This window comes from Leptonychotes weddellii, chromosome 4 (assembly GCF_054177405.1).
Source record: "Leptonychotes weddellii isolate Sample4059 chromosome 4, ASM5417740v2, whole genome shotgun sequence".
Taxonomy (NCBI): Eukaryota; Metazoa; Chordata; class Mammalia; order Carnivora; family Phocidae; genus Leptonychotes; species Leptonychotes weddellii.
This window is the reverse complement of record NC_138372.1, coordinates 46,764,172-46,776,157: the sequence shown is the minus strand read 5'-3', so window position 1 is coordinate 46,776,157 and position 11,986 is coordinate 46,764,172. Positions and strand designations below refer to the sequence as shown.

Genomic DNA, 11,986 nt, shown 5'->3' with positions numbered 1-11,986 from the left:
CTCCCGCGGGGATTGACGCGCTGGGGGAGGAGCGGTTTCTCACTGCGCGCCTCTCAGGAGCATTACGGCAGGGCTCGTTCCCGGCTCCGGCCGCCAGCCCCAGCCTCCCCGGTCCGGAGCTGGGACTGGCGGAGGCCGCGAGGGAGGGAGCGCGAGCGAGGAGGCACGCGCCCGCCCGTCCGCGCCCAGACCGCCGCCGCCGCCGCCTTAGCAGCCATGGCCGAGCGCCGCGCCTTTGCCCAGAAGATCAGCAGGTAAATCTCGGGCGCGGGGCGCGCCGCCGCAGCGGGGGAAAGAGCCGGTAGCCCTCCCGAGCCCGGCCTAGGAGGCGGGTGGGTGTGGCGACGCGGGCGCGGGGATCTGGCGGCCTGGTCCGCGGCTGGGCGGCGGGGGCTCGCGGCTGTGGCGGGTGCCGCCGAGGCCTCGCGCCGCCCTCCAACCCCGGCCCTCAGCCCGCGCCGGCGGCCGATCCTCGCCCCGGGTGGGGGTGGGGGGGCGCAGGGAGCCCCGCACGCCCGAGCGCCCGCCTCCGCCCGCTTCTCGGCGGCCCGGGCCTGGAGTTTCGCGGCGGCTTATTGCAGGGCGGGTGGGGGAGCTCGTCGTCCGGCCGATCGGCTCTCCCCAAATTCTTTGTGTCCCCACCCCCGGGCTGGCCGGGGGCCGCCGCGGCGTCTCGCTCCCTCACTCTCCCCGCCCACCCCCGTTTGCCCCCAGGAGGGTGCGGGGTCCGCCCTCTTCTCCTCCCCAACAAAAGGTTCGGCGCGCGGCGGGCTCCTGGCCGGTGGGAGGCCGTCCCTTCTTCACGCCTCCCACCCTTCCCGAGAAATCTGACAGGAATCCTCTTTGCATCCAGGGGCCAATTCAAAGTGTGCTCTCGCACCCAGAATCTAAAACGTATAGTCAAAATGAAAAGTTGAGAGCTTGTGGTCTGCACCTTGGGTGTGCAGCTGCCGAATCTTGGACGAATTGTAGGCTGGTGCTTGATCTTAGTAGCATGCGAATTTAAATGTGCGCCTGTGTTTCTAATGGCACCAGACGAAGATGGATGATAGGCAGTGTTCTTTTTACACTGGCCCTTTGACTCATATTTTAGGAGTCTGGAAGTAAGCAAGCAATCACGGTTGAGATTTCCGAACCTTTTACCTGCCTGCGGTGGGTAGGTTGCCAGAACCAAAAATTGAATTACGGCGGGGGATTCTAACATTTGTAGAATTTCATTGGGAAATATACTAATGTGTAAGACACTAGAATGTGTTGGTTTTATTATGATGTCCCAAGAAAAGAAGCATTCGAATGCATTACTTTTTTGAAAATTTTATTTCTGTGGTTCTGGATCTTTTTCGTTTGCTGATCTTTCTTAACGATTTTTGGACCGACCAAACAGGTTTTCTTAATTGCCTGAACTTCCATAGCGTTACACTGTTTTGGCACGTTTTTCATTTAAAACTAACATCTTTTTGATTTAAGCTTTGTGCTTAATTATTCTTTTCTTTTGAGCTTTAAAACATTTAATTTTATCCTTAAGAGGCAAAATAGCAAGGGGTGCCTGGCTGGCTTGGTCGGTGGAGGATGGGACTCTTGATTTCGGGGTTGTGGGTTTGCTCGGTGTCGGGTGTAGAGATTATTTAAAAATAAAATATTTTTTTTTTTTAAAAAAAGGCAAACAGCAAGTGCTTAAGAACATGTGCTCTGGTGTCAGATGATGCCATGGATTCAAATCCTGACTGTTATTTTTCTAACTTGGCACCTTGATCAAATTGTGTAAGCTCTCTTAAGTTACAGTTTTGGCATCTGGAAAATGGGTATAATACCAGTACCCCGTTGATAACATTGTGAACATTAAGTGGCACAATTTGTGTGAAGTGTTTAGCATAGTGCATGGCCTTTAGTAGCTATCATTGAACAATTAATAATTGGTATATCCTAAGGAGTTGTGGTAGAGCTAATAGGAAATTATTACTTTTTCTTTTTTACTTTTTTTGCAAAATAACTGGGTCTTGTTTCTGAAGGCAATGCCATTGAAAAAATGTATTACTTGACATACATGCTTAGTATTAATTTCTTTTTAATAGAACCAAGTTTCACTGAGAACACGTGTTGATCAGGAAATTGCACATTAGGGAGTTAGATATGAAATATATATGATACCTGTTCTTCATTCATGGAGTTTGTGCTAGGATTAGACAGAACAAAATACAAGAAAAAAAAGTTTCACAAAATAACACAAAATTCAAAATAATAAGCCTTGTAAAGTTGTCAGATTAAGTAAAGCAGTGGAAATGAGAGATTCATTGATTGGAGAAATACTTAGAGGAGGTGACTGGTGATTGATTGGGTATGGAAGGTGAGGAAGACTGAGGAGTCTGGGATGACTTCCAAGTTTCTGACTTGGGCAATCAGGTGGATGATGGAGGCAGTCATTGAGGTAAGGGCGTACAGGAGGAAGAAGGGATTTGAGGGTGGGAATTGAGGTGGGAAGGAGATGATGATTCAGTTTTGGACATGCTGAGTTTGAGATGCTTGTTGAGCATTGAAAGAGAAATATTTATTAGGTTGTTGGTGAGGTTTAAGATGCAGAAGAGAGATTGGGCTGGAGGTCAATAGATACGGGAATCATCAGCAAGGAGATTGTAATTGAAACCACAGGAGAAGATGAGATAGTACGGGAGGAATGTGCGGATTAATTTGGAGGGAAGACCAAGGACAGAACTGTTATAGATGATGAATTATTGTGATTGAAAGGTACTTTCATTCTTGTTACCAAGTATGGCCAAATAATACTTTTTTAAATATTTTATTTATTTATTTGGGGGGGGAGAGAGAGAGAGCACAAGCAGGGGAGGGAGTGAGGGTGGTAAGGTGGAGGGAGGGCCAGAGGAAGAGGGAGAAGCAGACTTCCCACTGGGCAGGGAGCCCAACGTGGGGCTTGATCCCAGGACCCTGAGATCATGACCTGAGCTGAAGGCAGACGCTCAACCGACTGAGCCACCCAGGTACTCTGGCCGAATAATACTTCTGAATAAATTTTTGTTCTGCTTCTTAGTTTCCTACTAGAGGAAGTATAGCACATACTCTCAAGATAAACTGCTTGGGGTTGACATCCTAGCACTGGCCCTCATTGAATAAACTTGGGCAAGTTACTTCACCTCACTTCTGCCTCATTTTCCCTATCTATAAACTGGGGATAATAGCAGAACCTACCTTATAGGGTTGTTATAAGAATTAAAAAATCAGTTCCAGTAAAGTGCTTAGAACAGTGCTTTCTACATAAGTGTCCAGCATCAATTATTTTTTATTATTACAATATTTATAATGTGGTGTAGGACCCTTTCTTGGAAGTGGTCTTTTTATGATATGCATATATGAAATTTGTTGCTCTGTGAATAGCCTGTTGCTGTTTGAAACCTTATTTTTTTCTTTTAAAGCTTTATGATTGTTCTGAAACCTTTATTTATTTTTTTTATTTTTAAAGATTTTATTTATTTATTTATTTGACAGAGAGACACAGCGAGAGAGGGAACACAAGCAGGGGGAGTGGGAGAGGGAGAAGCAGGCCTCCCGCTGAACAGGGAGCCTGATGCGGGGCTCGATCCAGGATCCTGGGATCATGACCTGAGCCGAAGGCAGACACTTAACGACTGAGCCACCCAGGCGCCCCTGAGACCTTTACTTTAAAAAGAATTCTACTGATTTCTTTTCTGGCTCTGTCATTTCCTAACCCTTTGCATTTAGTGCTGTTATTTTTTGAGGGCATGATTTTGTGATTTCTCAAACTCTTTTATTTTTTAAATTTTAAAAAAGATTATTTATTTATTTTTGTGGGGAGGGGTTGGGGGAGAGGGACTCTTAAGCAGACACTGGGCTGAGCTGGAGTCCTGTGCTGGCCGCCATCTCATGACCCTGAGATCAGGGATCTGAGCCAAAACCAAGAGTCCAAAGCTTAACCCACTGTGCCACCCCGGTGCCCCAAAGCTCTTTATTTTTTATCACTGATTGTACTACTTACCTCAGCTCATCATGGAAAAGCAGCATGTATATTTTGTTCATATCAGTTATTGTCTCTTGTTTGTTCCCCCTACTTTTGGAGGACAAGCGTATACATTGTTAATTACCCCCTTTTTAATCTCACCCTAGCATATAATATGTAGAATTTGTGGAGTGTTGATTGCAGATTAATGATTTCGTTTAGATTTTGTCCTGTTACTTGATATTCAGCAGTAATGATGAACATTTGGATACACTTAAAGCATTTTTTACTACATTCTCATCTTTATTACCTAGAGAGGCAGAAGAACATTGTAAAGGATATAGATACCAGGTCACATTGCATGGGCTGGAATTCAGCTATACCACATAATAGCTATATAATTCTGGCAGTTGATCTAATCTCCCTGTCTTGGTTTTCTCTTCAGTAAAATGGGGATAAAAGTGTCTGTGGGTCATCATGAAGATTAAATAAGTTAATACATGTAAAACACTTAAACTGTGCCTGAAACCTAATAAGCATTCAACAAATGTTAGTTGCTGCTATTATTATTCCTATATTATTTACAATGATTATTATTCCCATAATCCAGATGAGGAACTGAGGCCTACATACCATGAAATTATTTGCCTAAATTGGGACTCAAACCCTAGTTCTCTGATTTCAGATCTTACACTTTTTTTATTTGGCTGTATTTCTTTCTGCAAAATATTTTCTGGGGTAGTTCCAGATTTCCTAACAGTGCTGCCGTTAGCATCCCCAAAGTAACCCTTACCTACTTAATCTTTCCTTTGTTAATTTGGTATCATTTTGTTGCCTAAGAAGCAGAATTCAATGAAAGGCTTTCATCAGATTTTTATTTTTGAGGAAAATCTTAACATGAGTAGGATTTCCTGGACATACGCTTATTTATAACCTCTTTTTCTTTTTTTTAAGTTTTGAATCTGTTCATAACTCTGTCTGTATAGGCCCAATCTTTCAGTCTACTTTCTTCAATTCGTTACCAAATAAATTCTTTCCACATAGTATCAACTACTTCCATGCTGCCTTTTTCATCACTTTGGCCTTTTGTTGTACTCATTTCACTAACTCTTTTTTTTAAAATTTTTTTTGTTTTTTTTTTATTTGACAGAGAGAGACACAGCGAGAGAGGGAACACAAGCAGGGGGAGTGGGAGAGGGAGAAGCAGGCTTCCCGCCGAGCAGGGAGTCCAATGCGGGGCTCGATCCTGGGACCCCGGGACCAAACCTGAGCCGAAGGCAGACGCTTAACGACTGAGCCACCCAGGCGCCCCTCATTTCACTAACTCTTAATGCTGAATGTCTAACCTGTTTCTTGCCCCTGAGAGGGAGAGCAGAACAGTGCAGAGTTGCAGAGTTGATCTTTTATTAATGAATGTCTTTTCATTTGAAATGAGGTTTACTCTAAATCATTTCTCTTATTAACATCTTTGTTTCCGTACCCCATCTTTTACTGAAAAGTTCTGAATCACCTAACGTGAGTCCATTACAACCTCAGCATGCTACTGTTCCTATAGGGTCATTTAACCATCTTTCTCCTGAGCCTGTAAGGTGTCCCTTCCCTAAAGTTTACCTATTTTTTTTTTGTCCTTTGGACCCTATTACCTTTCCACCTCCCCCAGAACCTTGATCTCATAATTTTTCCTTTCCTTTCTAGCATCTTCACTCTGTTTCTTTTTATGGATCTTTCTTTTAAACCATAAGACTTATTATGCCTTTCTCATCACAAAACAAAGAACCATTGAATCTTCTGGCATTTCTAGCTGCCAACCAGTCATTCCTTTTTTCTAGTCACATTTCTCACATGTATGTGGTGCAGTCACAACCACTTTCTGCTTGTTCTCATCAGTCTCTGGGCCATATGGCTGTGCTTCCCGTGGTACTTTTATGTGTACTTGAATTATGGAACGCCTGAGGACTAGGAGCCTTTGACTTTTTTCTTCATCACTGATTTCATGAGCTACTGTTTTCTGGGTTTTGTCTTTTTAATTTTTCTTGCCCTCATCCCCCATACCCCCATTTTCCCTCTACTTTATACTGCTTTTCAGAGCTCTTTGACGACTGGTCTGTGTCTTTTTATCTCTCGTGTCTGACACAGAATCTTATGGCAACTGGACATGTAAGAATTGTTTGAATGAATGCCATCCTGCCACATTGGAGCATCTTTTATTATCTCACTTCTAGATGACCTCAGTGGGGCCAGAGCTGATCTAGTCTCTTACCTCCTGTAATTAAAACGTGTTGCAAATGAAGTCTCCCTAAAATACAGCTTTTATCATGGCATTCTTTTGTTCAAGAATATTATAGTAGCTTCCTACAGTGTTAAACTCAAACTCTTGCTTGATTTTAAAGTCATCTATAATCTGGTCCTTTTCTTGTTGACTTGTTCTCTAGCTTACATTTTGGACCAATCAGTCTAACGTTTTCCTTGTACCCTCACAAATGCTCTGCTCATTTCCAACTCTGTAACTGTTCCATTTGTTTTTTTTTCCTTTTTGATATATCCTTTCTGTTCTTTTCTAAATCTTACCCTTTTCTGCAGAGCACTCCAATCCACTATCCTTACTTTTGGAAAAACCATTTCCTTTTCTTTTTTTTTTTTAAGATTTTGTTTATTTATTTGACAGGGAGAGACACAGCGAGAGAGGGAACACAGGCAGGGAGAGTGGGAGAGGGAGAATCAGGCTTCTCGCTGGGCAGGGAGCCCGATGCAGGGCTCGATCCCAGGACCCTGGGATCATGACCTGAGCCGAAGGCAGACGCTTAAGGACTGAGCCACCCAGGCGCCCCTCCTTGCTTTGCTTTTTTAAGATTTTATTTATTTATTTGAGAGAGAGACCAGATTATAGAGAGAGAGACAGAGAGAGCACAAACCAGGGGAGGAGCGAGGCAGAGGGAGAGGGACAAGCAGAGGCAGAGGGAGAAGGACAAGCAGATGCTTAGCTGACTAAGCCACCTAGGCGCCCCCATTTCCTTTCTTTTTTTTTTTAAGATTTTATTTATTTATTTGACAGAGAGATAGCGAGAGAGGGAACACAAGCAAGGGGGAGTGGGAGAGGGAGAAGCAGGCTTCCCGCTGAGCAGGGAGCCTGATGCGGGGCTCCATCCCAGGACCTGGGATCATGACCTGAGCTGAAGGCAGACGCTTAACCGACTGAGCCACCCAGGCACCCCATCCTTGCTTTTCTTTATTCTTTCCACCTATGAGTGCATTTCTGAGTAAAAGCATTTTTTCTGTTTTTGAATTCATTTGAATATAATCTTATTGTATGTTGTATGTTTTTTTGTCTTGCTTGTTTTGTTCAAAATTACATCTGTGAGATTCATTCATAATGTTCCAAGTAGTTGGAGTTCATTCTTTTTTCTTTATATTATTTCACTGAATAAATATACCATGATTTTCCATTCTACAGTAGATGGGCATTTGGATTGTTTCCAGTTTTTGGCTATTAGAAACAATGTTCCTATGAACATTCCTATACATATATTCTGGTATGCATGTGCATGAATTTCTCTAGGGTATACTCAGGTATGGGATTGCTGGTCCTTAGGTATTCTTTATTGCTCCTCATAGCAGTTTTATTTATCATGGAGTTTATTAGGTAATACCAAACTGTTTTCTAAGATAGCTGAAGAAACATACACTCCCACAGTAGTGTTGCTGTACCCAGTTGGCACCACTTGGTATTGTCAACTTTGTCATTTTTGCCAATCTGATGGATGTATGCATGATGCTATCTTACTGTAAAAGTTCTCATTTCTATTTACTTGATTACTATTGAGATTGAGCTCTGTTTTGTATGTGTATTGACTATTTGAATATACTCTTTTGTAAATTGCCTATTTAAATCTTTTGCATTCTCCCCCCTTTTTTCCTTTGTATTATTCTTTTTCTTATTGATTTGTGTGAGTACTTTATATATATTCAGTGTATTAATCCATTGAATGATATTATGTGTTGCAAATATCTTTTCTCACCCTGTGGTTTTTTAAAAATTCTTTTTATGGAGTCTTTTGAAAACTAAGTCCTCAGCTGTTTTTTTCTTTTTTTTTTTTTTTAAGATTTATTTATTTTAGAGAGAGTGAGCGAGCGCAGGGAGGGGCAGAGGGAGAGGGAGAGAGAGAATCTCAAGCAGGATCTGTGCTGAGAACGGAGCCCTACTCGGGGCTCCATCTCATGACCCTAAGGTCATGACCTGAGCGGAAATCAAGAGTTGAATGCTCAACTGACTAAGCCACCCAGGCACCCCAACTAAGTTCTCAGTTTTTTTTTTTTTTTTTTAAGATTTTATTTATTTATTTGATAGGGAGATAGAGAGAGCCAGAGAGCACCAGCAGGGGGAATGGCAGAGGGAGAAGAAGAAGCAGGCTCCTTGCTGAACAGGGAGCCCGATACGGGAGGCTCCATCCCAGGACCCTGGGATCATGACCTGAGCTGAGCCAAAAGCAGATGCTAAACCAACTGAACCCAGGCGCCCCTAAGTTCTCAGTTTGAATACACTTTTATCAGTTTCTCTCTCTCTCTCTTTTCTAATGGTTAGTACTTTTGAGGTCCTGTTTAAGGAATATTTTCCTGCCCTGTGGTCATTAAGATATTCATCTGTATTATCATAAACCTTCTAGTTACCTCCTTTATATTTAGGTTTATATTCCACTTGACTTGATATGTGTATGGTGTGAAATTTTAATTTTTTTCCAAATAGATTATCCTTTCCCCATTGACCTGCCCTGCCACCTCTATAATAGATTGTGTGTCCTTATTTGTGGGTCTTTGTCTGGGTCCTCTCTTTTGTTCCATTGGTTTGGTTATGCATATTTTCACCAATTATAAACAATTTTAATTATAATAAGTCTTGGAATTTGGTAGAATAACTCCCCCCACCATTTAAGAGTTTCTTGACTTCTCTTAGCCCTTTGAATTTCCTTGTATATTTTAGAATCTATTAAAAAACAAAAAATCCCCAAGTCCTATTCGAATTTGATTGGGATTACATTGAATCTATATATCAGTTTTGCAGAGAAATGATGTCCTTATAATATTGAGTTTTCAAACGTCATTTACTTAGGTCTTCTTTATATCATACAACAAAATTTTATAATTTTCTCTGTAAGATTCATGCATATCCTTTGTTAGATTTATTTCTAAGTATATAACCATTTTGTGTCCAGCTATACCTTGCTAAACATGTCAATTCTAAAAATGTATCTGTGGTGGACACCCGGGTGGCTCAGTCTGTTAAGCATCTGCCTTTGGCTCAGGTCATGATCCCAGGCTCGTGGGATCGAGTCCCGCATGGGGCTCCTTGCTCAGTGGGGATCCTGCTTCTTCCTCTGCTTGCCGCTCCCCCTGCTTGTGCTCTCTCTCTGACAAATAAATAAATAAAATCTTTAAATAAATAAATAAAAATAAAGTGAAACTTGAAAGTTATTAAAAAAATGTATCCGTGAATTTTGTGTTTTCTGTGTCATCTGGAACTTACGAATTTTTGTTCCTTTCCAAACCTTATAGCTGATTTACATTTTTGTCTTGTCCTGTGGACGGTTATCTTGTATTACTATGTGGATTATTACCATTTCTGTTTAACATCGTACTAATACTGAGCATCCTCATTTTGCTTATGACCTCAGAGGGAAATCTTTCTATGTTTCACTTCATAGTAAGCCTAATGGTTGCTGTAGGTTCTTTTGTAGATACCTTTTTAATCTGAGTTGCCTAGAAAACAGAGACTGAGACAAGGATTAAGAGTTGAGGATTTACTGGGAGGCATAATCCCGGGGCATCAAGAGAAAAGGGAAGTGAGGCAGAGATGGGGAAACAATGTAAGGTGATACCTTATCTTATTGGCCACTGCTTCACAAAGAGCTGGAGAGAGACTGTTTTCGGCAGGTATGCTGGCTTGGTCACACAGGCTATCTTTGGACAGAGGGACAGTTTCTCACATCAGTAGATAGGAGTCTGGAAGAAGAAGAAATTGATCTACCCGCTTTTCTCTTGCATCCTGTTTTCCATTAGTCAACTCCATCTCCTCAGAGAGTGAACTTCCCTTCACTTCTAGGTTGCATCATAGAGCCCTTTGGCAAGCAGTCTAGATGTGTTATTACTTTTTCAGTGGCTTTTTACAGAGGAGACTTTTTGGTTGTATTTGACAGAAACACCAGTCAGATTAATTTGCTTATAACTGAGTACATCAGGTCTCAGGATACCGAGGGTATCAGTAGCCTCTTCTCTTCATGCCTTTGGTAGATTTTCCACTAAATGGTTACAATGAGAGTTGACAGACCCAGGCTCAAATCCTACCATTTAGTTCTGGCAGAAAAGATTCAGGAGCTCCATCGTTGGTTTGGCTTGTGTCACATGTTCCTGCTTGAACCAATTACTGTGTTTAGGGGTTAGGGGATGCTGGCCATTCCTGGGTGACATGTCATTCTCCTTGGCTTGAGGAGAGATGTGATGGTGTCAGCTCCACCCAATCTCAAGTAATGAGTTCTTTGCCAAAAAGAAGAGGTTTCTAACCAAAAGAAAGAGGGGGAAGGTAAATGCTGGTCACACCAAAACAACTGGTATTCTTTAAGTTTGGTCATTGTAACTTGTTCAGCTTCACGATAATTATTTAAATATATAGCAATATAGTCAGTTGTACTACCTGTTAAAATTTATATGTAACTGATGAATCCAAAAATATAAAGAAAAGCAGTGTAATGTGAAGCAGCTGTGGATCCCTGTTCCTTAACTTTAAGTTTAGCTCTGATCTTAATGCCAACTCAGCCTTCCTGGGAAGGTCTGCTTGGTTTTTGCGATTTGGCTTTCCCAGGCTCCTTTCTGCTGTAGTTCTGCATCATCATGAGGTGTTTCTCATTTATCCTCTGCGACCAGAAAACTGCACTCATATCAGCCATTTAATGATTTTAATAAACTTTGCTGAAGGTAAGGGATTGTGGTAAGGAGCCTAAGGGTGCAAGACTTTCTTTGAGACTCCACTTTGGAGTGGAGTCTCCTCTTTTCCTGTCTTCACATTCTTTCTCCAACTGCAAAGCAGTGTCTTCCTCTCATCTTCATAGAGCAGTTACAGCCAGGCCCAGCCTCTCTCTTTTTTTTTTTTTTTAAAGATTTTATTTTTATTCATGAGAGACAGAGAGAGAGAGAGGCAGAGGCAGAGGGAGAAGCAGGCTCCCCGCTGAGCAGGGAGCCCGATGTGGGGCTCAATCCCAGGACGCTGGGATCATGACCTGAGCCGAAGGCAGACGCTTAACTGACTGAGCCACCCAGGTACCCCTGTGTTTGAATAAGGAATTGGCAAACTTCCACAGCAACTACACCATTTTACGTTTCATCAGCAATGTATGAGAGTTCAGATTTTTCCACATCCTGCTAACACTTGTTAATTGTTTTCTTTTTGACTGTAGGCATTCTAATGAGTGTGAAATGACATTTCATTGTGGTTTTGATTTGCATTTCCCTGATTTGTGATGGTTTTTCTTGTGGTTATTGGCCATTCACGTATCTTCTTTGGTGAAATATCTATTCCTATCTTTTGCTCATTTTTAAATTGGGTTATTTATCTTGTTTTTGAATTGTAGGAGTTTTTTATATGTTCAGAATACAAATCTTTTATTAGATATATGAATTACAAATATTTTCTACCTGCTTTGTTTCTTCATTTTCTTTTTTTTTTTTAATATTTTATTTATTTTATTTGATAGAGAGAGACACAGCGAGAGAGGAAACACAAGCAGGGAGAGTGGGAGAGGGAGAAGCAGGCTTCCCGCGGAGCAGGGAGCCCGATGTGGGGCTCCATCTCAGGACCCTGGGATCATGACCAGAGCCGAAGGCAGACGCTTAACAACTGAGCCACCCAGGCGCCCCTGTTTCTTCATTTTCTTAATGGTGAAGTTTGAAGCACAGAGATTTTAAATTTTGATGAAGTCCAATACATCAATTTTTTTTTTTCTTATGTGGATCGTGATTGTGGTGTTATTCTCT

At 42.0% G+C, this 11,986-nt stretch overlaps 1 protein-coding gene across 13 annotated transcripts in view; it reads left to right on the top strand.

The window, feature by feature from the left end:
* Positions 1-39: 39 nt before the first annotated feature.
* DOCK7 (dedicator of cytokinesis 7) overlaps positions 40-11,986 on the top strand; it is a 210,485-nt gene continuing 198,538 nt past the window's right edge. For 11 of the 13 annotated variants that reach the window (XM_081816976.1, XM_031027711.2, XM_006732893.3 and 8 more), the window contains exon 1: positions 40-254. In XM_081816976.1, coding sequence (XP_081673102.1) covers positions 217-254 — 38 coding nt within the window. In that variant the 5' untranslated portion in view covers positions 40-216. The remainder of the gene's footprint in view (positions 255-11,986) is intronic. The other 2 variants (XM_031027713.2, XM_031027712.2) reach the window with 1 other exon arrangement.